General features: G+C 46.4%; 1 protein-coding gene across 4 annotated transcripts in view; it reads left to right on the top strand.

The window, feature by feature from the left end:
* Window positions 1–25,671, top strand: part of Dok5 (docking protein 5) — a 149,444-nt gene extending 123,773 nt beyond the window's left edge. For all 4 annotated transcript variants that reach the window (XM_003463651.5, XM_063248127.1, XM_013145651.3 and 1 more), the window contains exons 7-8: window positions 19,214–19,334; window positions 25,190–25,671. In XM_003463651.5, coding sequence (XP_003463699.1) covers window positions 19,214–19,334; window positions 25,190–25,254 — 186 coding nt within the window. In that variant the 3' untranslated portion in view covers window positions 25,255–25,671. The remainder of the gene's footprint in view (window positions 1–19,213; window positions 19,335–25,189) is intronic.
* Window positions 25,672–26,011: the final 340 nt, after the last annotated feature.

Below are 26,011 nucleotides of genomic sequence, written 5' to 3'. Positions count from 1 at the left end.
CAACTATAAGGGCATCTTGATTTTTGTCTCACCAAACCAGTTTTAATTAATCCAATGTTAACCCACTTGAACAAAAGCATTTGGGCTCTTATCATGACTGTTCTTTTATCTGTTTGCCAATTGAAATAGAACATATTCCTGCAAGTTAGCCCATAGAAACGCACACATTAACCTAATCATGTATAATGTCTATGTTACCACTGAAGGTTTTTACCTGTATGTTCCTGTGAGGCCCAAGCCTACCAGCTTCTATGCTGTCATATTTTAAGTGAATTTCGGTGCCTTAGGAAACCTGCACAACCAACTTTTCATGGAAAGTTCCAACAGAGCCAGAAGTTTACGAGGACAAAAAATGAAAGGAAAAACTAAATTGATATGAGGAAACAAAATAAAACTTTAATGAGGCAGCTGTAGTATTTTAACCAATTATTAAAGCAGATTGGCAGGTAAACAAACAGACACAAAGCATACAGAGCACACGAACAATTATATCTGATCAGCATACACTGTTAGACATATTTGCCTTGTGAACGATAACAATTCCTCTGTAGTTTTAAGTTTTATAAATACACTAGTGGGAACTTTTGATAGGGTGCATCACAGAACTTTTGGAGTGAGTCATATCAGAGAGTTCTTGTAATAAGTCACACCAGTAAGTCAGGAGGAGGAAAGGGCGTCAGTGTCAGAGCCTGGAGCTGAGGATGAAAAGGTGGAGAGGCCCAGGGGGCAGCACTGTGTGAAGGGGCCAGCCATCCTCATCTGGCAGCCCACATTGAAGCCAGACAGCAGCGGAAAGAGGAATGGGATGCTTCTTCTTGAGGGTTTGAGGACTGCATCTAGACCCATTGTTGAGAAGATAGCCCAGGGTGAGTCAGAAGGAACAGAAACCATGAGACCCAGTGTGGGTTCTGTAGAGATGTCACATCCATCCAAAAGGCATCTCTTAGGGTGACAGAACTCGCATCGGGGGAGACTCACAATATACAGACCTCTTTGGGCTCATTCCCCAAACACAGAAGATCTGTGGCCCAAAAAACTGAAGACAAGCTTCACTCTGGGTCCAGCCATGGCCCTGGGACCCCTGTGACACTGGGGCCACTGTCTAATTGACCAGGTCAGACCACATGAGTGAGCTAGGAGACTAGTGACAGGCAGTTGTGAGCCAATTACCGAACGGTGATGGGGGAGAGGGAGTCACTGGCCTGGGGAGCTGGACTGGTGGGGCATTCTCCCCTTTCCATGGTCTTCAGGTCCTGTGGGAGAATGGCCCTGGCTAGGATCCCTCAGTTGTGAACAGGAAGTAAGGCTTTCTATGAGGAACTGAAAAGGACTCCTTAGAAGGTACCCTGACAGGCTACCGTGGGCCAGGTCACAGCCTAGAGGCCTTCGAGTCCCTTAACTGCTTTTTGCTCAGTGAAATTATTTGAGCTGTATTGACTCCACCTTGCAAGACTGATGATCATCTCTGTTTTCATTAAGAACACCAGATGCTAGATAAGCACCTCTCCAGGTATTATTTCCCAGGAAGGAGTGTGCCTCTCCCTTCGGCATGGAAAGTGTCCATCACTTCATCTAGAAGGAAGTCACTGTCTCCCCAAACCTCACTACACCAAGGGCAGAGAGATGATTAGGACTAACAGCTGTCTCGGGGCTGGCCATGAGTCTTTATTAGGAAAATAAGTCTCCAAAAAAATGAGAAAGGAAGGAGGAGCAGGAAAGACAATGTCAGAGTTGAGAGGCCGTCATAGTGAAAAGGTTTGTCCGTATTAAATGCAACCACAGTTAACGAAAACATATTGTAAGTGGAGGAGTCAAGGACTCATCACTTGCCAGTAACCTTGGAGGCTCCAGGTTGGAAGTAGCCATCTCCGTGTACAAACCATGTAAAACTGAGCTTTTAGTCTCACGAAGACAAAGAACAAAATCAGGATCAAAAAGCGGGGAAGGTGAGAGTGTTCCTTAGAAATGTAAGAAGAGACACAGCGCCCAGGTGTGAGGGGTCCCTCGTGGGCTGCCACGGTGTCCCCGGTTAAGAACTTTGTATGGGTGAGCACAGCGCGGGAACTGCTCAGTGGGTCAGTGGTCACTTATCCCAGGTGGCTCTGTGGGTTTCAAGTAGCCCCTTGGAACTAAGCTGTCAGCTGGTCACTCAGCATGCTGAGTTTAAAGGAAAGTGGGATTTCAAAGAGAAGCTGGTTGCTCTGCATTTTAAGTTCTTCAAAACTCAGGAACTGAGTGGGGGAGAGGTGGGGCTTCCATGTTGCCTGGGGGAGTCTTGGTGCAGAGTCCTATCCCGCTACTGACTTACTGTCATTTCTATCAGCTTGACTGGTCCTCCAGCTCTGGCTCAGGCCCTTTCACTAGCTAGCCGCCTATTCATAAGCTAGCTAGGCTGTCTTTTGCATTAGAAAAGGAAAAAAAAAAAAAAAAGTCCTTCATCTTCAGTCCCCTGTAGCTGTGTTAGCTTGCAAGGAGCGCAGGTGGGCTTTGGTCTTGATTTTTCTGCATTACTGAATGGTATCTTACTGTAAATAGCTCCTCTTCAGAGCTGTAAGCGCCCTTCACTGTGCCATGGTGTTTAGCTTATGGCTGTGCCATGCTAGGGAAGGAAACAAATGGAACGTCACCAAAAGGTTGTAGCTTTGTGTATAAACTCTAAAGCGGGTACTGATGCTTAAAATGCTGACTTCATAAGCAGGTTATCTATCATCAGCACACACAGAGTGGCGAGTCGGCGGGTTGTGCATCAGCCTTTCCTCATTGAGTGATATCCACTTGAGAGCAGAGTTTCAGGGTGCATCTGGGTGACCCCAAGAGGCAATGGCTACTGATACTGTTTTCCTAAGGTCAATCAGGTCCAAGAAGACAGAGCTAGAAATGGAGATGTCGAAATGGACCAGATCAGTTTATTTCAATTTCAGATCTGCTTGGGGGAAGTCAGGAAATAAAAGATTTATTGGAAAACACTCTATAAAGAGCCAGAAGTTAAATGTTTTAGGCTTTTCAGGCTACCTGAAGTCTATTGCTGCCTCCCTGTCTCCCCCTCCTGTTCTGCTTTTTCCGCTTTAAAACTTGCTCTCCTAAGAAAGTGGCTGCTCCCTTAGGAGAGAAGTCCCTGAAGAGCAGAGGCACACTTTGTCTGTCTGTAACCAGTTCTAGGTGTGTCCCAGGGCTTAGAGGCTGTGGAGCCAGCAGAATCACTTTCAAGTGGATTGTCCTGGGCATTGTGAAAAAGAAACACAAAGCCAGAATAACAAATCCAGTTCCCTTCCCATGACCAGGGGAGGCTCAGGTTCTAAGCAAGTAGCTGAACAGGCCCTGGAAAGCTCAGTCCCTGCGGCAAGGGCTTGCCCTGCACAGGTGGGAGAGGATACCCTTGGTGAGCAGGCATGAAAAGTTCCCAGAAGCAAAGGGAGCAATGGCTTTGTTTTATGCGGGTGGCAGAGGATTCAGATGGCTCTGAATAAATTGATGTAAATCACTTTCATTCGCCATGAAAATAACCATTGGCGTGCATCTGGCTCTCAGCAAAGTGCCACACGTAGAAATTGGCCCCAAATGGTTGATTTCGGGAACAGTCTGCTTGTCAAAGCTGTAAGCCACAGTTAAAGCATTATGTTAGCCCAAGTTTGGCTTACCACCTAGGGCCTCCTCTGCATTTTTTCTGTTCCTTAACAGGAAAGCAATCTTTTACCTGCTTCCTCTCCCCTCCCCTCCCCTCCCCTCCCCTCCCCTCCCTCCCCTTCCCTTCCCTCCGCTCCTCTCCTCTCCTCTCCTCTCCTCTCCTCTCCTCTCCTCTCCTCTCCTCTCCTCTCCTCTCCTCAAACATCAAAGAAGGGAGCCTACTTGCTTTCCTTCTTTGACAGCTCAGTAACATCCCGTGATAGCTTCGTAACATTTTGATGATGGGACTACCTATCATTTTCCTCCAAATGTCAGAAGAAGAGAGAGGAACTAGAGACAGCAAAGATAGCTCTTTAGGTGGTTGCTGCCAAACATCTGTCAGAGCTTGAATGGGGAATCAGCGGCCTGTGAAGTGAGGATCGGTTTCATTAGAAATCAGGAGAAGGCCTTGTGTTTGGCAGAAAGCTATTTCCACTTGAAAGGACCTGGGGGCGTTTTGGAGGCCTGGTCAAAATTCTAAACTCCTGTTCTTACCATGGAAAGGTTATTCCCATCTCCTTGTAGCCCGGTTTTTGGCCAGGTACTGTTACTCTGATTTTTTTTTAAATGAAACGCCCATGTCTCTTATCAGTCCTAAAATCATGCATGTCAAGCCATCTTTTAGAGTTCTTCTAATGTCACTGGACAGGATCTGAGACAGTCACAGGGTCTGAGGTCTGCTCAGGAGGGAATGAGAGCCTCAGCTCACCTCACCCATGCAGTAGAATGCAGGTTTGTGGATTCATGTCACTTTAAAGAAGTGGAGAACATATTGATGAGAGGCATTGGAAAGGTTTATTAGGGAGGCTTTAAAAAGGTGCACACTCAGAAGAGTATCAAGAGCTGAAGAGAGAGATACTTTATGGCTCAGGGCCGGGAGATTTTATGTGCTCTTGGGAGTGTATCAGGACTGGGCTCTCAGGTCATCTCCTTGAGGCACTATGATGCATGCAGACAACTCACATCTGCTTGAAACTCGAGATGTGGTACCCACTTCAGAGGGCTTTGGGAGGAAAAGCCAGGCTCAGTTTACAGGTAAAAAGCAGGGTCCCAGTTTACAAGCTCATTGTATCTTTAAGATCCCTGAGAGTTTGGGAGGTCTTTTCTAGAAAGGGAAAAGACTTTATAATTTTGGAGAACTTTGTGTACTGAAGCTACCCTCTTCTTTAGAAGCACAATTTTAAAATTGTGATTGTTCTTATCTCCTTTTTCTTTATTTCTTCTATCCTACCGCACTAACACCCTCAGGACTTCCTCTGAGAAACATATAAGATAATATTATGAATGGTAGCTTTGAGGTCACAGGCCAGGTAAAGTTCTGGCTGGCCATGTTTTCAGCTTGCACAAATTATTTTACCAAATTTAGTGTTTGTTTCCTCCTCTGAAACCTGGGGACTGTATTAGTACACACCTTGCCAAGATAATTCCTTGGCTTAGCACATAGCCCCTACTAAATACAGAAGGAATGAACTGTTCTAATTATTGTTTTGCCACATAGAGTTAAAATAGCGAGGGAAAGTGAGATTACAGAGGATTCTTGTTCACATGAACTGTTCATTTCCTTGGTGAATGCATCCGTCAGTCATTCAGTCACAAGTGCCCGTTGTGTGTCCAGAGTCACAGAAAGCATTGGGCATAGAAGCATAAGGAGGAAAGATTTTCTGTCCCTGGAAAGTCCAACTTGCTCCAAAGAGGGTCTGCTGTCCTTTGCACCATGGCGGAGGAAATTGGTGAGGCAAGACCAGAGGTGAGCTGCCGGCTGCCTCTCTGGTCATGCAACAGGGGGCCGAGAACTGCGCCCCTGGCCCAGCGCAGTTTATAAATGGATAGAATGAATGAACAAATCAACCAGAGGAAACTGGGTGCAGAACTTAGCCAAAGAGTGAGGGAAGGGGAAGGGGCGGGCGGAAGGGGTTGATAGGTAGGGAGCATGCAGGCCGAAAACCCAGCGAGGAGGCTGTGTCTGGCTGGAGGATAATTACAGCGGGAGTGAGCAGCTCCATCTGGCTCTTTGCTCAGAGCCTGCATGCTATATTGCATTTCATTTTCACTACGATCCTTGGAAATAGGGATTGATTTTCAAATCCTACATATTTTTGCATGAACTCATGTGTGTAAAATTTAACTAACTACAAAATCATGGCCACATAAGTGATGATTGGTGGTTACTGTTTTTTTTTTTTTAATTATAATGTGTTTATTTACATCTTCCCCCCACCTTGCTTAGCAGCTCCTAAATCTTGTTGATAAATTCATATATGTCCCCCGGTTTTCAGTGTACCATACAGTCCTACATTGCATGAGCGTCTGTATCTATGTACGTAGGCAGACACAATGCAAGGGTATGTATAGACATGGGTGATTGGGAGTCACTGGGAATTTTATATAATTGTGATCCTAGCGCGTATTTAAAACCTATATACCAAATTGCTTTGTTACCAGGTAATAGTTGCAAATTATATGTTATATCTCACATTCAGATGTCACAACCCCGAATGTGGCTCGTGCCTGTTTTTTTGCAAGTAAAGTTTTCTTGGAACTCAGCTAAGCTTCTCCCTCATTTTTAAATTGTTTTGGCTGCTTTTTCTCCAAAGTAATAAACCTGAGTAGTTGGTGATTTGACTCTGTGGCCCGCAAAGCCATTTGCTATGGGTCCCAGTCCAGAAAAGTTTGCCAACCTTTGCCATTTTCATTCTTTTTGATGATGTGAAATTTCTGCTTTTGATGTAACAGACTTAAAGCTCCCTCTGGGGAAATCACAGTTATCAAGCTGCTAATGGATAGTATTAAAATAAATATCCTTGCGTGGATACGGAACCATTACCACAATACTGAATTTAGTTTCTAATCTGAACTTGAGTTAACTGAGTTTTCTAAACACAAGAGAAGGACCAGTAATTAAAGATATAAACATATTTTTTTAAAAACTGAAGCAGGTGCTACCATATTGCCCTCAAAAAACCTGGAAATACTCTGCATGTTGTTAGTGATATCCATAGGTTCACCACATGGAGGAGGCATCTGAGGCTCGGCAGATCTGGGGGACTTGGGAGACAGCCCGAGTGTCAGTGTGGCTGTGGTGTTGGGAAAGGCACTGGGTGAGGAGGAGGAGAAGGATACTGGGGCTCCAGTTTGTTGTGGGACCCAGCCACCTGCAAGGTGTGTGTAGCCACGAATCTCTGGACTCCGCCCCCGATGCGTGAGCAGGCTTGGGTTGTGGCACTGGAATTTGCATTTCTAGCAAGAGCTCAGGTGGTGCTGATGCCTTCGTTCAAAGAACAGGGTTTGAGAACCACACCCTGAAGCAAGTTCAAAGAGTTTGCTCCTCGGTACTGGAGTGACGTGGGCGGGGGAAGGTGATGCGTGCTCTCAGAAAGAGACACCAACTCCATGATAAACAAGTCGCAGGATGAGAGCCGGAGAGGTCTTCGCGTGCACTGTGTGCTTTGATGCCCTTTAGATAGACAAGGCTTCACACGGAGACCCACAGGTCACCCAGGGACCACCACTGTGCCGAGAGCAGCATGCCAGTTCAGGCGAGATCACCTGCTGCCTCATCACGGTAGACATGAAAAGTCTTGACAGGCGCTTCAGCAGTGCATGTTTGCAATGCTGTTTGTGTCTAGGGAAGCAAGAACAAGTTGTAAATTGCTAAATTCTCTCATTGGAGAAAACTCCATGGATCCTTTTATAAAATAACGTCTTCTTCCACTCGAGAGGGGGTGCGGTTCATTGAGCAGGTAGAGGGAAGAGAAAGAGCTCACCCTGGGGGTGAGTCAGCTCTGCTCCCCAGCCATGTGGTTGCTGTGAAATGATCACCAAACTCGTTCACCATCGTCTGCATCTCTGCCCCAGAGGAATTGGTTAGAGCCACTTAGCAGAGCGATGAGCATTTGAAGCAGTTTGTATTGATTAAATGAACCTGCTTCATCAAGCGGGAAGAGTCCCCAAGAACTTAGGAAATGTATTTATCTTGATAGATGATGCCCAGCCCTGAATGATACAAGATGCATTAGCGAGATCCTTAAAAGGGGCTCAGGAATTTAGATACACCGATCTGTCAGGATGAAAGGATTTCATGTGATACAAACTCAGGCTTGATTTGTAGTCTTTTTCAGTAAAACGCTGGGTGTAAGATTATTGTTCTCTTTTAAGTGACAAACTGTGTCATGGATTTTGCAGAACTAAGTAACATTTTAAGATTCTTTTCAGAATATATTTACTATTTGTGGAATATTTGGTATACTTCAGTTAGAAACTTAACATCGTGTTTGGTTTCTTTAGCATGCTTCTCTACCTTTTTATCTTCTGGCTTGCTTTCCTGTGCGGAGAATTGAACCCAAGGCCTTTGTATCTTTGCGCTAAGATATATCCTCAGCACTTGTCCATTTTTATTAGAAACAAGGTCATGCTAAATTCCTACTTGCAATCCTCCTGCCTCAGCCTCCTAGAGTGTCAGGATCATGAGCTTGCATCGCCATCCCTGACTTGGTTTTTATCTTTTCAGTGTCACTTGGAAGATATAAAAGGGTTATGGGTGGACATAGAGCTGGCCCTGAAAGCCCACAGTGTGTAGAGCAGGAAGATATTTCCTCTTTCCAAGGCTACTCCTGGCTGTGGTAAACACAGTCCTTCCTCCTTGCCTTAGCTAATTCTTCAAGTTAGTGAGAGGAAAAGTGTGCAAGGAAGAAAGTAGTGTGTGAGTTATTTTGAAATGCATCTAATTTGCACACTGTATATATTGCAAATAACACTAAAGATTGAACATTGCAAAATAACTCCTGTATTTATTCAGCCTAGACACCTCATTTTATGTTCTTAGGACAAATGCTTTACTAGATTCTCTGGTTTCCTTGCAGAATATAGATAAACATAGTAGGTATAAAACACACTAATTATTAATAGATGAATTCACTCTTGAGGCATGAGTGTAGTGACCCCTCATTTGTGGGTTACACGTTCCAAGATCCCTGGGGCATGCTTGAAACCATGAGTACTTAATGCCAATATACTGTTCTTCTTTCTTATACATGCCTGACTATAAAAAAATTTAATTCATAAATTAGGTATAGTAAGAGATTAACAAGCACTAATAACAATATACTGTTGTAAAAGTTTTTTTTTAAGCATATGGGTGGCTTATATCTGGAATTTTCCATGTGTTGTTTTAGAACCACACTCTACTGTGAAAACAGAATTGTGGATAAGTGGGGGTCACCACACCTATTTTGTGTCAGACGCCGCTCTAGGAGCAAGAACAAGACATAGTCCTTGACCCCAAGGAGTTTACTATACTGTCTTGGGGAGAGACAGGCAATCAACAATCAGTAAACAACATGTAAATACGTACCAAGACTTGGGGAGTGCTGTGAAGGAGAAGGAGTGTGAAGCCGGAGAAAATACCAGGACTTGTCACTCTGATGAAATGATGCTCGGGAAGAGAAATGTGGAAAGCAAGGAGAGGCTGAGGCGAGAGGATCTCAAGTTCAAGCCCGGCCTGGACAAATTAAAAAGAAAAAGAAAAAAAAAGACTAAGGTTATAGTTCATTGTGAATGTCCCCAAGTACTAGCACCAAAAGACAAGAGGGGGAGGGAGAGGAAGGGAGGGAGAGAGGAAGGAAGGAAGGAAGGAAGGAAGGAAGGAAGGAAGGAAGGACGGTCTCAGGGCCAGCTGTGCCAGCCAGGGTACCTGAATGCAGAGGTCCGAGAGAGAGCTACCCTTTGCAAGTTCATGTGTAAAGAAGCTATTTGTGGATCAGATAAAACAGGAAGAGCACAGGAGGCACCTAGGATGCGGGCCCTGACTCTTTGAAACCCTGGTAAGGATTTTGGATTTTTCTTGCGCTGAGCTGGGAAATTATTGCAGAGTTTTGAGAAAAAGACAAGGTGAGGTGACACTGACTTTGCCTGTGAAGGCATCACTCTGGAACTTTCTGGAGAAGACGAGGGGTGAGGAAGGTTAGGGCACCGGCAGGAGGGTGAGGTAAGGGGCTCCGCCGAGACCCAGGCGCCAGGGGCAGTGGGCTAGGATGTGGGCCAGGATGGCAGTGAGGAGGGCGGGAGATGCCAGGGATTCTACGTCTGTTTTGGCGATCAAACCAGTAGGGTTTGTTGATCGATGATGAGAGGTCTTGGAGGATAAAAACAGAGGAGACGAAGGAGTCTGTAGGTGCTTTTGTGCTGGTTTGTTTTCTTGTATCTTTAAATTCCCCCCCCCCCGAACAACAGGTAGAATGGAAGAAGTATTTGCCAGAAAGGGCATAGGCCAGGTCCAGTGTGCACCAGACAGCTGGGCAGCGGACGAAGTGGGCTGTTGGATAAACACGTCTGAGGTTCAGGGCAGAGGCCGTTGTGCCTGGATGCTGGCCCATCCCAGAGTCCAGCTCTTCCCAAGTGCCTCAGCAGACAGTTGCTGCTCTTTGCATTTAAAATCATTTTATATCACTCACAGAGACTCATTTTTCTCTTTTTAATGGCTCCAGATTAGTCCCTAGCACAATAATGTGCAGCTAAGACTCCTTTGTTTAAGAATAAAAATGAAATTTCCCACTCATCTACCTCTCTCACCGAACAACAAATGCTGAGGAGTAATTTGTGAGGCAGTCCGAAGCCCGTTTTGATATGCAAATTAAAATTAAAATTAAAAATTCATTTAAAAACTGGGCATTGAAACAGTTATCGAGATAGCAGGTTCCAGAATAAAGATTGTGCTCGGCAGAAAAAAAAAAAGTGGTGTGCGGGAGACGGAGTCAGGATTTAAATCCACTGTCTTGTCTGGCAGATTTTTTACAACGGTTAAAAAAATGAGCACAGAAAGCACAGCACAGCCAAAGATGAGCAGCCATGTGGACATCACAATGACGCTGTGGGGCGCGGACATGCAACAGTGCTTGTCCTGCGTGGGCAGGGCCCTGGGTTCCATCCCCCTACTGTTTATAGTATAATAAATGAAGAAAAATCTGGAGTAATAGTGCATTATCCTCTAGTCTATATTACAGATACATTTTGTGTGCACATTTTTAAAAGACTGGAAGAAAATACAATATTGTCGTATACTCAATATGTCTTTCTGGTTTGGTGGGGGGCATATTGGGCACAGGGCTGATTTAAAATTTACCCTAATACCCTTTCTGTATTTCCTGACCATAACATCAATGTATCAATACTAAGAAAAAACAGAATTTATTACCTTTTAAAAATGAGTAATAACACAAAAATATAGACCTCTCTCTCTCTCTGGTTTTGGTGGCAGGCAGAATATCCCAGTGGACACTGGAGTCTCTCTGCACCTATGAATTCCCTGCAGCAGAATTTGTGGGCAGACCCCAGAGCTGCTTTGATTTTCTCCTGTTCTTACGGTTGTCTCTTGCCTGTAGTTAGAACCCAGCTCAGAATTGTTCGGGGAGATGAGTGCATACCAGCTAGAACCAGCTGATTAAAATATACTGTCTGATTATTTGGGTTTATATGTAGCTCTTTTATTGTTGTTGCCTGAAAGCTTTTTAAAGCTTCTGTCTTCAAGCCAGAAACATAGTTCAGTGTCAACTACTTAGGTTTAAAAATAAACATGAATGTTCCTACTACGATCTTATTCAGAAGCTCTTGATAAAGAATACCATGATATAGAGCTAATTATAAATATCGCTCACATTTCTAGAATCCCAAAGTGAGTGATGCATGGTGTAGGAATTAACTACAAAGCAGGAATGAATTTTTTTTCTCTCTCTCTTTTTTGCTAACAAGATATTAGGACGGAGAGAGGCTAAGTAGCTAGCCCAGGGTCATGCAATTATCTGTGGCAGATTCTAAATGTTAATGCAGATTCTAAATCTGGGTTCTTACCACAGTGAGAAATTTTGCAGAATAATTGGTTCAAAGCTGATAACACAGGACAGTGGTTCTCAGAGTGAATCCCTGGATAATTAATATCAGAGCCATCTGGAGATTTGTTAAAACTCCAAATTCCTGGGTATCAGTGCAGAAACCCTGGGAGCAGAGCCAGGAATGTACATTTTTAAACAATCTCTCCAGATGATATTTCTGCTTGCTACTGTGAAGAACCACTGATCCAGGGTCCAAGCACGCAGGTAGATTATGTTTTCAAAGGACAGTAGGTAGGTAAAACTCAGATCTTTGTTCAAGAGGCTACCTTGAAATCACCTGTTAACTTGGGGTAGGTTTCAGAGGATGGTAGGGCTCCGAGTAGAGATGTTGATACTTTGATCTCATCATAAACTCTTTCTCTTTTGGACTAAGTTGATTCTTCTGATGCGTACTTTGACCATAGTTTGTGTTTAAAAAGTGCATAGAAACATGTTGGTTTTGTACATATTCTGAAACTAAGGTTATTAGCAGAGTTCCAGGAGTTGGGGAAGTTTCTCAGAGAAGGTAACTGGGGGTGGGGTGGGGGGGTGGGCATGGCCTCCCAACTCACAGCTGGATTTTTCTTAGTTACTTTTAATGTTGCTAACGCAAAATATCCACTACCAAAAGTTAAAGAGGAAAGGTTTATCTGGCTCACAGTTTGTAGAGGTTTCAGTTCACAGTTGGCTGGCTCCAGGGCAGGGTGGCTGGGCAGAGGGGCATCACAGAGGAGAAGCAGTCCAAGGCAAGCAGGCGGGTGATAGCACATTAGGCCTCTTTCTGTCCCTTGTATTTTGTTTCACACAGGACGACACCCTAGAGCAGGATGGCACTCACACTCTTAATCCCAGCCAGCACCATGCCTTGCCAACCAGTGTACTGATTTAGTAAGCACACAGCCCTGATCCAGCCCATACACTGTAGACCCAGCCACCTCTGAGAAGGGCCCCCGTGACTTCGTGAAGCTTTAGGCGAACATCTAGATGCAGGCCATAATGCTTACTGCCAAAACCACGTCCCTGTGCTGTCCCTTTGGGTTGAAGAAATGTAAAATTCCACTATGGTTTGCACATACAACGCTGTCATTGTCGGAGACCTCCCTGGAGTTACATTCAGGAGCAGTGAGAGTAAGTTGACCAGCACCATGGGAAAGGAATCAGATTTTGAAGTCGCAATTTGTTTGCCACTGTGATGATCCCTGCTTATTTCTGAATGGGTCCAGAGCAGGGTCACAAACGCAACATATGGCGCCCGTGATTGACTGTAGCAAACAATTACGTCCTGTTGTGCTGCTCAATTTCTCCAAACACAATGCTCTGCTGTGAAAACACTTGGATCGCAGGGAAGGACAGTATGGCACAGTGTTATGGCTCCCACTGGCTGCTGCCCTGGCTCCCGCTCCTGGTCTCATGCTCACAAGAGAAGCCCAGCAGCAACAAAGGAGTGTCAGCTCTGCTGGGTGAAAGGCCCAGAACCCAGAGAGGCGGGTGTGCCATGAGGGGGCAGTGGCTTCTCTTCTCCCACCAGTGAGCGGTGCGGAGCAGGCTGCTTAGTAGAGTTTCCCTTCCCAGCGAGGGTTGTTGGTCTGATGTTCTCATGCCCAGGGAGTAATCTTGGCAGGCAGCGCTTCCTTTGCTGTGAGTGTTGGGAGAGTTTTGAAAGGACCTCACTGTGCTGTGGACGACAGTGATAATATGCTTCAGCTAGTTGTCACCTGGATCTCGGTTTAAATGTTACTTCCTTTGAGACCACTTAACTCACTAGTTCATGTTTTTTTTAAATAATCTGCATTGCACATGTTGCTATCTGGTTTTAAATTCTTGCTGATATCTTTGCTGAGATATAAACATGCCGTACATAATTTACCATACCACATACACTCTTTGAACCTGTAAATTTAATTGTATCACAATTACACAGTCAACTGCAGAATATTTTTATAATCCCAAAAAGAAACCCAGTCTTTCTCAGCCACCAACCCTCTAGGCTGAGGCAACCACTCATCTTTCTTGCCTTGGGATTTGCCTGTTCCAGGTCTTTTATATAAACGGACTGACACAGTGTGAGGTCTTGCGAGACTGGCTTCTTTCACTTAATGCAATTGCCTTAGGTTCATACAAGCTATAGACTATATCAGAGCTTCATTCTTTTTCGAAATGAAAATCTGATTTTCCAGTTCGCTGACAGTTTTACTGTGTGCCTCTTGGCTTCACTAGAAAGGAGACTTTCAAGCCCACTGTTATGGTTTGTGTCTGGATGGTCCCCTTAGCGCCTGATGCAGTCGTAGGACTTTTTCAGAGGTGTCTGAAGCTGGAGTGTTTGATGCTGGGGTTAAGCGTGTGTGGATACTAATCAGTCCCTGATTGGATCGGCACCACCCTGATCTCAGCATCCTGGGCAGAATACAAGGGGCAGGCAGACGCTGTTAACCTTGTTGGTTTTGCTGTCTTCTGCCACTGTGAACAGAGGCCCCTCTGCCATGCCACCCTGCCCTGGAGCCAGCACGTTATGGACTGACACCTCGATAGCCCTCACTTTCAGCATTGTGTAGTTTGTCACAGCAATGAGTGAAAAGCAATAAGACACCTATGTAGCACATATCGAGTAGAAGTGACCTGGGACTCCTAATCCACGGTCAGCTTCTCTGCCCCAGCAACGTAGTGCTTTTTGTCTCCCCTGGTTGCTTACAGGGGCTGATGGATTGACAGCACAAGGACTCCCTCAGACTGGGTTAGGAAGAGACCATAGAGATCCTGCTGTATAGCAGAAGGTTCAAGTGCTGAAGAAAAAGAAGGCACTTGTCTGACTTCCGTGAAGCTTTACCTCACCTCCATGGTGGGGTAAAGCTCATGTTGCCCACAGAATGCCATGTGAAGAGCCAAAGCCCCCTGCTATCAGATTGTCCTAAAATACGGTACATAAGAAGGTCTTTGCTATCAGATTTTCCTAAAGAACTACACATAAGAAGGTCTTTCTCCCAGTGCTTCTGTTCATCACTAGAATGGCCGAGCTCAGTCTTGCTACCCCATCCCCTCAAGCAGCCCCAGCAGGTTCATTTGGCCTGGACCTGAAGTTGCAGTGTGAATCCAATAAAGTTAAGAGTGCTTCTCATTTGCTGGATTCCTGAGAATTTATTTCAAAAACTATTCTTGCCTTTTGATTGGACAAAGCCTGGTTTCATTCATTTACTCATCACACATTTATGTAGCCTCTAGAGACCCAAGTTAGGTGTCAGAGACCCAGAAATGAAAGCTGTATTTCCTTCTCTGTAGACGATACTGGTCTGCAGTAGGAGGCAGGCTACTTTAGCTGCTATTGCAAAAATGATGGAATGATCAGAATAATACAGAACTAGGAGGTACTGGTAGGAGTCCCTGTTCCTCTTCAGCAAGAACAGCTGTAGGTATGTGGGGGACAGTTTCTGAATGGACCCCTGCGGGGAGTCTCTTAGGCATTAGTAAAGGTTTGATGTGGAGAAAGCTCTTGGGCTGGGGGCAGAAGTGCAGTGGCCTGACTGAGTGATGTAGGGGTGAGGGCCGAGTTGCGTAGGGGTGTAGGCTGCAAGATCAGAGCACTCTGTCTGGGAAGTTGGACTGTTTGCCCAGGATGCTTGCTTTGTTCAGGAGACTGAGTGGGATGCTCACCAAGTTCTTCTGAACTTCATGTTTCATGATTCTGTTCAGTTTACTGGTGTGGGAAACAAAGCACTCGCTTTAGGATTCTGCTGTGGTTGTTGATTTTTAGAATTTATCGCCTGTATTTGTTAGGGGAAGAGGTGTGGGTCCGGTATGACACACAGTTTGTTCCACTGTAACCTCATTGCTGTATTCCCATAGGAGTCAGATGCATTTGGTAATTGATAATTCAGTAATTCATTCTCATGCTGAGGTTGTGTTGGGGTGCCAGGGATTTTATCCGGGTGAAGAAAATCCAGGTAAGTGGGAGCAGAACGGTAACCTGAAACTGGAAAGGAAGGTGCCTTCAGTTAAATGCCTGCACGGTGGGCTTTTCCCACTCCAGCTTAAGAGCAGAGGCGAACAGACCCTGAGGCTTTCTCTGTGAAGGGAGATGTCCCTGTTTCGCTCACTGGGTGGCACATCTGCTAGTGCCCACCTTTCTAAAAAGAGCTCTCCACCTCTGTGCCCTGGGCTTTCTTAAGCCAGCTGTGTGAGCTACTTTCCCATCATGGGGACACAATCTCAGAGAGCCACAGTTTAAAGGGGGCAAGATCTGTTTCAGCTCATGATTTTAGATGGTTCAGTCCATGGTTGGGAGGCTGCAAGGCACAGCGGGCACCGTGGAAGGGCCTGGACGAAGGAAAGCTGTTCGTTTCACAGAAATCAGGAAGCAGAGAGAGAAGGGAGGAGTGGGAGGAGATGTCCCCCACCAGGTTAGGCCTACAGTGACCCCATTTTGCACTATCCCCACCGCCTAACACCGCCTTCTGCTGTTGACCTCATCAGTCCATGGTCCGCAGATGAGCATAGTCCAGTCACCTTCCCCAGAAGTGACAGTGCCCCTAGTGGTAAATAGTGTTTGTCGTTTGCATGGTCTTCCAGAGCTGACTTCTCAACAGTGCTGTGGTCAGGAGGCTTTTCAGGACCCTCAGGACCCCACTGGGGCAGAAATTCCTATATTTTCTAATTCCATTATTTGGGGGTCAGTTTTGCTTTTTGAAATGTGAATGTATTATGTTTACTGAAAAAAGAATTAATGAAAACACGAGAAATCTATGAAGGTTTTTTTTTTTTTTTTTAAATTTTGAAGTTAGTAAAAATACAACAGAACAAGACAGAACAAAGCCAATCGAGACAGTGCAGTGAAATTGGTACAGAACTTCATAGCAGGATACTGGATAACAGTAATAGGTACCACAGTATATATCTTGTTATCTTCCAGTAAATTAGGTATAGTGAAATCAAGTCAAAACCAGAACACTGAAAAACCAATTGAAACAGAATGTTGACTAGAATAAGGCAATTAATCATAGTAAAAAAAACAGTGAAAAAAACATTTGCTTTCAGACAGAAGACGGAAGGAAATCCCCATATTTGCTCTATTGCATACGGTCATCCTCCCAAGAGATGCTCAGACCTCTGTCCCCAGCTACTAACGGGTGTGTGTGTGTGTGTGTGTGTGTGTGTGTGTGTGTGTTCGATTCCCAGCTGTGCACTAGCAGGCTCACAGGAGACACTGACTGGGTTACCAAGAGGGGGGGCGAATTGCTTTTTTTTTTTTTTTTTTTTTTTTTTACTGAGGACTGTGAGCTTTCTCTCCAGATATTTTGGATCACCCCATTTTAACTCCTTCACCAGGGAGCACTAATTTATCCTTCCCAAGGAAGGACAGGGCCCCATTCACCCTCCCTTCACTCCTCTGAGTGCTTGCGGCCACCCAGAGGAATGAGTGAAGTCCAACTGCCTGCCCAGGCAGTCGCCAAAGGACGTTCTAAGTCTCTGCACCCTGGCTGCATTATCCCGACATTTTGCATTATTAAAGGGGAAGGCTTTTCTCATCATTTTTCTTTAAGTACAATTAAAATGTTCCTTTCATCAAATTAGGTGTCCTTTCAAAGGACCAAGGAGGAACGGGTACAGACCGAGGCTTTGTATTATCCTCCGTAAAGCACAGCATTAGTATCATTTCATTTTTGCCTCTAAGTAAGCTTTCTAAAAATACCGTCAAATCAAGCTGGGCTGCCCCAGTGTATTTGCAGGAGAGTAGTGAGTAACTCTAAGTGACAGCTACTCCTCAAGTATTAAAATTCTATTATATTAAATGTAATCTTTTTATATTAAGAAAATCAAATAACTGGTTCTTCTAAATTCAGTTTTTTTCTCCCTTTATTTCTTGCATGCATATAAATTAGGTTGAATGTCACCAAGTCACTAGCGAAAAGTTTTTTGAGATATTTTTTCCAGTATATGGAAAGGCCACCGAGCTCCTGCACCCCTGAAGTCCTCAGCTTTCTAAGTACTTTTGATTGAAGAGCACAGTTTTAGGGAAAACTCCACCAATGAACCTCGCACTTTGTTATCCGCCTTGGGAATGCATTCTGGTAATTGTGCTGCGGTGGTCAGGACCAGGAAATTAATCCAGCAAATGTAAATGCAAGACATGTAAATTGATTTATCTTTTGAGTGAATGGTTGTTATCTTTGTTTAAAGTGGAGTCTCATCCACTGCAATGAGTTTTGGTCTCCCGAGTCTGAAGTCCCATATAATTTTGTCTTTTTTGAGTGAGTGTACAGATACTGTATCTGAAACTACCATGCTGAAGACTTGTGTAGAGAGAGGGACGTTTTAAAAAAAATGTTTCCGAGGCATTGCAGCTTGCAGTCATTATGGCTCTCATCTCCGTGTCCTTTCCCTGGATCATTCTGGGCTAAGCACGGCCAAGCAGGTGTGTTCTCGCCACCTCTCCTGTGATCCAGCTGGCTCAGGTTGATGCCACTGTCTTTCATCTGAGCACGAGAGTCGCAGTCTTCCAGGTACAGCGGTCTGTGACTACTGCGATTGCTTCCTGGACAGTGTTTCCCGTTCCGTTTATCTAAGTCTTCCAGTGTCAGGTAAAACAATTGCTGGCCAATGGCCCTGTCTGCAAGCAATCAGCTGGGCCTTGACTGAGGGATCCTTAAATGACCTGCAGTTTTCATGGATTGAGAGCGGAACCCCAGTGAATAACCTAGACAAGTCTGTGTATTCATAAATGCACTTTCAAAAAAGACTGACGTGGATTGCTTAGACTTCTCAAATAGCTATGCAATGGTGTAATGAAACTGTGTCATGATTGTGTCTAAGGCCGGGGCTCAGTCAAGGGTGTATCTGGGGCTGCCTTCCAGTGCACCCCTTTCCACTTCTCATATATGTCCCCATTTTGCTTCTGCTGTGCTGACACTGCCCATATTGCTGGGCCGCCATCTCTTGGGAGCTGCCTTCTCCCTGACTGCCAGGGCAGGCCACCGGCTGCTTGCTGTCCAGCTGGACAACTTGACTGTGACTTCCCCCTTCCCCCTCAGTACCTGGAACAGTGACCAGCTGAGGAAGGCAGTTGGCCTAGCAGACAGAGCTTTTGTGTGATGAAAGTGCCAGAGTACCCACCTCCAACCAGTTTAAACAGAAGAGCAGTAGCTGGCTCACCCGCCTCTGCGTGCAGGAGGGACTTCTCTGCTGGCTTCATTCAGAGGGTTCTATTCACTGTCACACTCTCCTTCCTGTCTGCTGCCTCTCCGCGCCCCCACAGGACACCTCCTTCAGTTCAACAAGTATTTACTGCACGCCTATATGTGTAATCAGTAGTCTAGACCCGGGGGCAGAGCCAGGAATAAAACAGCCACAATCCTCGGCGCACCCCCATGGGTTCACCCTCAAGTTTCTAAGAGATGGCTTGTGGGTTGTGTCTTACTGGTCTGGCATGGTCATGGCGGACCCTAGAGCTCAGCCCCGGTGGGACTGCAGGGATTGGGCAGAGCTGGGGGGAGTCCCCAGGGCAGCAGCAATGCACTGTTGCCAGCAGGGTGAGGAATGCATGATGTGGAGTAAGTGGAGACTGGCTGTCCCCCTACCTGGGGCATGTGACGGAGCTCCTTCCACAGCTCGGAAGCTCCTAAAGTTCTGCTTCCCTCACCAGGCAGGGCGCTCTGGACCCCAGCACTGCTGACAAACCACTCTCTCTCCTTTGACCACAGCTCCAGATGAAGATGAGCGAGCGGGCGGCCTCGCTGGGCACCGTGGTGCCCCTGCCTCGCAGCGCCTACTGGCAGCACATCACCCGCCAGCACAGCACGGGCCAGCTCTACCGTCTGCAAGGTGAGCGGGGCTGCAGGCGTGGCTGGGTGGGGCCCTGCACAGTCACCCCCATTGCGTGCCACAATGGTGAGCGAGCCCCCCACCCTGTGAGGGCACTCCTCAAGGCCTCAGGACATGGGGCACTTCCTCCTCAAGAGCCCTGGTCCTCAAATAGTTGCAACTATCACAATGTCCTGGGAGAAATTGTTTAAAATGTAGATTCTTGTGTTCGTAGTCCTCAAAATTTTAGAGCTCAAGCTGGAGGATACGGCTGAGCAATTGTCTTTGTGAAAAGCTTGAGTCTGGGTGCAGATCTGGGTCCCGGCTTGGAGAGACTGTGTGGTAGGGCAGACTGATGAGTAGCACCCTCAGTGTCCTAGGGAGCTTGCTACAGATGCACATGGCATTTCTCCCTTTCCTGGGGAAGGGAGCTCTGAGGGTGGGACCAGCCAGCTGCTGGAATGAGTCCTCCGGGTGCCTCTGCTTGGATCCCTTCGGACCCACTCTTCCAGGGTACAGGGCCCCGGGAGAAGGCAGGGAGTCCTGGCTTCTGGCTCTGCTGTGTGACTCAAGTAAACAGCAACGAACCCACTTCCAGAAAAGGGAACTCTGCAGTGGGGTACAGACCTGCTCATTCGGGAAAGAACAAGAATAGTTAAACTTGGTTCAGGCCCTTTCTGATATCACAAAATATGTCATTTAACACCTCACAGTAGAAGCAGAGCTTACGACTATGAAATCTATAAGCAAACCAACAAACAAACCTATGTGGGAGAACCCGCCAAAGGATTTTTGCACCAATGAGGTGCAATATTCCCAAACCTGAAAGAGAGAACAGGAGCTCACACCCAGGTCACACACAAAACCTCACTGGATCGGTGACACAGGAGTGAACCAACGGCCACAGAACACAAGGTCTTGGTCATTTATATACATTCACATCACCTTGGCTTCTATTCAGCTTTCCCCAATGGTCATCTCTCCCCGGATGGATGCTGTGCCCTTCCCCTGACCTGGTCCACTCTTGTTTGTAGAGAGGATTTCCGATCCTCAGCTCAGTCCAGGAAGTTTTATAATTGTGATCCCATAGAAAAGTTACCAGAATTCCAGTGAGTTAATTACAGTGTACCACTTCCAGTGCAATACAAGGAGAGAATAAAGACACACACACACACACACACACACACACACACACACAGACATATATCGTTATGAGGAGTTAAGGGATCCTAAATCCAGCCAGGATGAAAGTTCACCAGAACGAAGGCCACAACCCAGGACCAACTCAGGCTTTATTAGTTCTCCAGGAGGGCAGTGGCTCAGGGGTGAGTGACAGTGAGAATGGCAAGAAATATGTGAGTGTCCTGGAGTAGCTAGAAGGCTGGAGATCACCTCTGCAACATGCAGAGGGCAAGAAATGCAGGAAGAGTGGTCCTCATAGCACCACGGAGGTAATAGCTAATGTTTGGTGTCAGTGCTGCAGTGCTGATGTCCACGTTTTTGCCCTGGGAAGTCATGGCCTCTTATCTGGAGCTCAGTCCCAGCCAGCACCGTGGAGAGGTGGCTCTTTATCCCACCTGGCTCTGCTGAGTGTTTTGGGAGTCACTGGGTGGGGAAGCAGTGACAGTCCTCTTGCTTGAAAGGTTACACATCAGCTCCCCAGCCAGCCCAGTTTCCATGGCTTAAAGCCAATCGAAGCGACAAAGAAATGGCCTGGCCAGCTCTGCATATATCGATATGTGGAGAGAGGGCCGAGTTTATCCAAAGTGGAGACAGTTGATCTTCTTTCAAGGAGTCTTCCGGGTGGTTCCCCACACTTGCTCATATCTGGTCACACCTGTGGTGCCACAGATGGCAGGACGCCTCCCTTCTTGGGTCTTTTTTATCTCCAATTATGTGCAGGTTGTGACCCCTCCTTGGTATCCCCTAGGAGAGTCTGCATTTCCCATTTCATGGTGTGGCTCCATAGCCCACGGCCAGCTGCTCCAGGGTGCAGCAAAGTCCACGCAGGCGGCAGAGGGTGCCAGGATCTGTCCCTTGGCATCCTATCCTGCTGCCTGGCAGGGAGTCGCCTTCCCTAGCGCTTGGTGAAGGAAGGTGCTTGTGAAGCAGCCCTGAGTGTCTGGTCTCGTCTCCCCACCTCTGTGCTGGGCTCACTAGCAGGGGGCTGTGTAGAGCCCCTGCTGCAAAGCAGGATCCAACGTGAGTAGCTGAGTGCTGGGCTGCCCTGCTAGTAACTGACAAAAAGCCTCCCTTCGCACAGCGCTCCTCCGGGAGCGGGGCTAGACCAGGCTGTCACAGGTGCTTCAGAAACACTGGCGGTGCTTGTGTCATAGCATCCCAATGTTTGTCACATACCTGCTACTAAGACTGTTACTCATTCTTATTCCCTCTCTTCTGTTTAAATACATTTACATATTCTTAAAACATATTTCATTACCTCAGTGCTGTTACAGACACTGGTTTTCTTTTTCTAATGGAAAGTAAGAAAAATTCTAATTATTGAACTTTTAAATCTGCACAGTCTATCTAAAATTATCTTAGCGGAAGAGGTTATTGATGATAAGGAAGGAGATGTGTGTACGGAGCCTTCTGCCTCTTTCCTCCTTTGCCCACTCACCACCTTTAAAAAAAAATTGAAATTGAGCAAATGAATGACCTGGTACTGCTGTGCTGCCCTGAGATATAATTTCTGTTTTGCTGAGGTTTATGGCTTTAATTCCTCCAGTCAGGTCACCTGCTTTGATAGAGTACAAGCTGATGTTTCCTGGCAGATCTGGAGCTTAATCTTAGAAATCATACAGACCCTTCTAGGGGAACTTACCAAACCGGTTTGAGAAAAAAAAAAGATTGTTTTTTCCTCCCCACATTTAGTCCTAGAGCGCCACCCACTGGTAGAGTTTGGAATTACCATTGTTTTACCGTTTTTCATGAGTGGAGGGAGGCGGCCGTTTTGACAAACATCACCTACACAAAGATGTACAGTGTTTAATCTACAATGCTTGTCCCACTTCACTTTCTGATTTTTACTTAGAAATTCTCCGTATGGAAGGCAGCTATGAAATCCATATAGGAAGTGGCTTTTGAATGAAAATCAGAAGAAATTTGTGAAAGAGAAACAAACACTCAACAAATGTTTACTGAACATCGAATCCACAGGATTCTGTTAGAAATAAAGGATAAGAGCAGCGTTTCCAAAGGTGCTTCGGGGACCGCTAACCTGGCGGGTAGCACCCCGACCCCATAAAAGGTGTTGTGTTCAAGCAAACTTACGGGAGACGCTGCCTCTCAATACCTCTTTTGATGATATTTTCAACGCTTGGGTATATCATGCAGCCAGTAATTTACTTATTCTAAAACCCTGTAAACCTATTTGAGCGTTAATTCTCTTTTTCCTTTAGGAAATAAACAAGTAGGGACATTCCACCCGTGACAGCCATTCCACCCGTGACAGGGACAGCCACCCGTGAAAGGCTGCAGCCCCACATCTGCCCCTTCCACGGGGAAAGCCATGCCCAGTGAGGATATTTCTAGAAGCTGTTCTTTCCGAGAACCCGCTGTGCACTGGGCTTTGTGTAGGCACCTGATATACACGGTCCTGTTACAGTCCAGATCGGTTCTGTGGGGTCTCATTTTCCTCTCAGTTGCTACTAAACACTGGGAGCTTGAAGTATAAGTAACCCACCCACACCCACCGAGGTAGTGCACAGTTAGGGTTCAGAGTTTTGTCTTTGTGTTCATCGGTTCTGCTCCCTCACATTACCCAGTCAGTGGGCATTGGGCAGCTGCTTTATGCAAGCAGCTGCTTGTGAGAAGTTACTCTTGTGCACGGGTGTGAATCTCACACTCGCATACAGTGTGTGAACAGCAGCACGGAGAAGGGTTAGAGGCAGACCTGATGCATTCAAGGAGAGGATGGATGAGCCAGGGTGGCGAACTCACACGGGGATTCCAGGCGGGACAGGAAATGAGTGGAGGTGGGTGGTGGGGGACGGCAGGCCCCAGGGAGGGTCAAGGAGCACGCAGGCCTTGTCGGAGAGGGCACCGTGCTTACCGCATGCTGCAGCAGGTGACTGCGCCCACTTTTCTCCTCCCTTTCCAGGGGAGCAGGAAACTGGCACCTCTGGGGGCAGCCTGCAGTCACGTGAACACGGACGGTCAGTTCCACCCCCCCTTGAAGCCTGGGCTTCTGCAGGCCAGGATGTCTGGACCCAGGTGTGGGCTCCAGCCTCGTGCTTGCTTGTGAGGGGGCACGGAAAGTCCTTCAGTCCATTTCCAGTCCTTAAGCTGGATATAGTTTTCAAACTGAGCCTGAGACTGGCCGTTAGCCATCCTGCTGGAAGCTGTGTTTTCACTTCGATCGGACCCCAAGTGTACACTGTTAGTCTTCTCTGTGAAAACTCACAGAGCGAGGACCTCTGGCTGACAGCACGGGAAGGGCTTTTCACCTGACCAGAGGGCTTTGTACTGACTCTGCACGCTGTGTGCTCCCTGCAGGGACCGTTACATCAAACTGTAATAAAGATGGTGCGATGTTCCCTCCCAGGGCTCCCCGCCTTAGTGCAGCTTCCCTGTGCCAGAGGGTCTGTGCGATGGAGGGGGAATAGAGACCCTACTCGTGCTGGCTGGAGCTGGGAGTGAGTCCCAGTCATGCGGGCCACTTTGATGATCACCGCTGTCATTGGGCAGTTCGTCACCGACAGATCGGATGGATGTGTCATTGGCTTTTGGTTCTACCACGAGGCTTGCAAGGTCCTGGAAACCGTATTTGTGTTTGTTTGGTGTTGTAGTTGGACTCACTTATTTAAGGCTTTGGAGTTTTTTAGTGCTCAGTAATACTGTGTGGAGGGCAGTGTATGTGCTGTTTCTCATTCCGTAGGGGAAAGGTGAGGCTTCTTTGCCTCCATCCGTGCTTCTGGAACGAAGACCAGAGGGGCCTAGAAATGAATGCTGATCTTGGTCAGGGATGATGGTGATAACAGAAAAACAGAAACTTGAGCTTGAGAGCCGCAAGGCACCATCCATGGTTCTGCTTGTTTGATGATTGAAAATAGAATTGCTTTGAGTGCAGGATGCTGTGTCAGCTGCTCGGGCCACAGCCTGGTCTCACTGTGTCTTGTGCTCCCTGGATGCCTGCCCTGCACACCGAGGTTCGCCTGCCAGTTCTGTTCTGCTCAGTCCTGGGAGCCCTTCCCCTGGTACTGCAGTGTGAATGTTTCCGGTTGTGGCAACCCTTAGCCAGCAGGTGGCAGGAAGACATTTTGGTTTGGTAAAATCCAGGCTCTGTGCCTACAGGGATGTGAAGGCTCAGCCTGGGGTGGGGGAGTCCTGGCTGCGGTCTGTTTCCCTTAATAAAGTTTTATTGGCTTGGTGCTCACTCATTATGTAAGAAATGTGGCTGATTTTGTGTCGCGGTGTTTGGCTTCGCTTTGGAACCCAAACCTGAAATTAAAAAAAGAAAAGAAAAGAAAAGAAAAAAGACTAAATAGATTTCAAGATGCTCTTTTTTACATTTAGAAGATGCCCTGAAGTGTAAGATTGTCCTCTTTCTGGTGAAACCTGCAAAAAGCGTCCCTGTCAAATTCCCATGGTCCTGTGCTTCTGCATCTTGTCTCTAAATACCCTGACTTTGAAAAATTAAAGAGCAGTGTGTCTGCTCATGGTCATGCAGAGTTCAGAGTGCAAATGTCCTATGCAGATGATATGTTAATTGTGGGATCTCTCCAGACTCATATTTGTATATCCCCATGAGTGACACTAGGAGAAATATCCCATGCAGGGTCTTAACTTGTTTCTGTTAAGTAGATGCTTGTCCCTAACTTGATCATAGGCTTTGATGAGACATAACTGTTGCTTTTCTGTTCTCTTTGGGAAAGATGTTACCAGCCCTCTGAAGCTTCATCGAACAGAGACTTTTCCCGCCTACCGATCTGAGCACTGACAGGAGCTGCCAAGAATCCTCAGCGCTCTTGTGATGGTCAGCCACACGTCCACAAGGGAGGTCACAGGACGACAGTCAAGGAAGCCACGGCCGAGGGGAGAAACTTGGAAAACACCGGCTAATTGCACGGTCATTGGGAAACTCTGCAATATGATACATATTTTTCCTTTCCTTTTTTTTCTTTTTTTAAATAAAAGTCCTAGCCTCATTGAGACATACTCTAGAGATGCCAACATCCTTTTTTCTCCCTGACAGCTGTACAGAAAGGAGTCAATACCACAAAGTGATTTTCTATTGTAGATACTCTGTCTTTTGCGATTCTCTGAATCTGTCCTTTTGTGGGTTTGTGTGATTTCCTTCTGAGTGTTTCCGTTGTATGACAGTATTGACAATAAAATGGCTCTTAATTATTTGTTATTGGTCTATGCCTGTTGCTCAGTTATTAATATTGTGTCTCTGGTTCTCTATTGGAAACCATAATTGATTGTTACCCATTAGTTAAATCGGTCCTTTGACCCACGCTTACCCATATGTTCAGAGATTTTCGTTTCCTTGTTTACGAGTACGCGTTGGCAGCATGCAATCACCTTGGGGAGCTGGCCCACATGCATACTGCGAGGTGACCATTTCTGCCTTCCCTGCCTTTTCCCTCCTTCCCATCTCCCCTCCTCCGGGATCCCCTTCCTCTTCTCAAAGGCCTCCTCCCTGTTTCCTGTCATATATTATTTTGCACCTTAATTTATTCATAGTTTGGGTT

This window comes from Cavia porcellus, unplaced genomic scaffold (genome assembly GCF_034190915.1).
Source record: "Cavia porcellus strain 051 isolate PalLab524CR breed Dunkin Hartley unplaced genomic scaffold, mCavPor4.1 scaffold_5, whole genome shotgun sequence".
NCBI classification, from domain to species: domain Eukaryota; kingdom Metazoa; phylum Chordata; class Mammalia; order Rodentia; family Caviidae; genus Cavia; species Cavia porcellus.
This window is presented reverse-complemented; position numbering and strand designations above follow the sequence as displayed.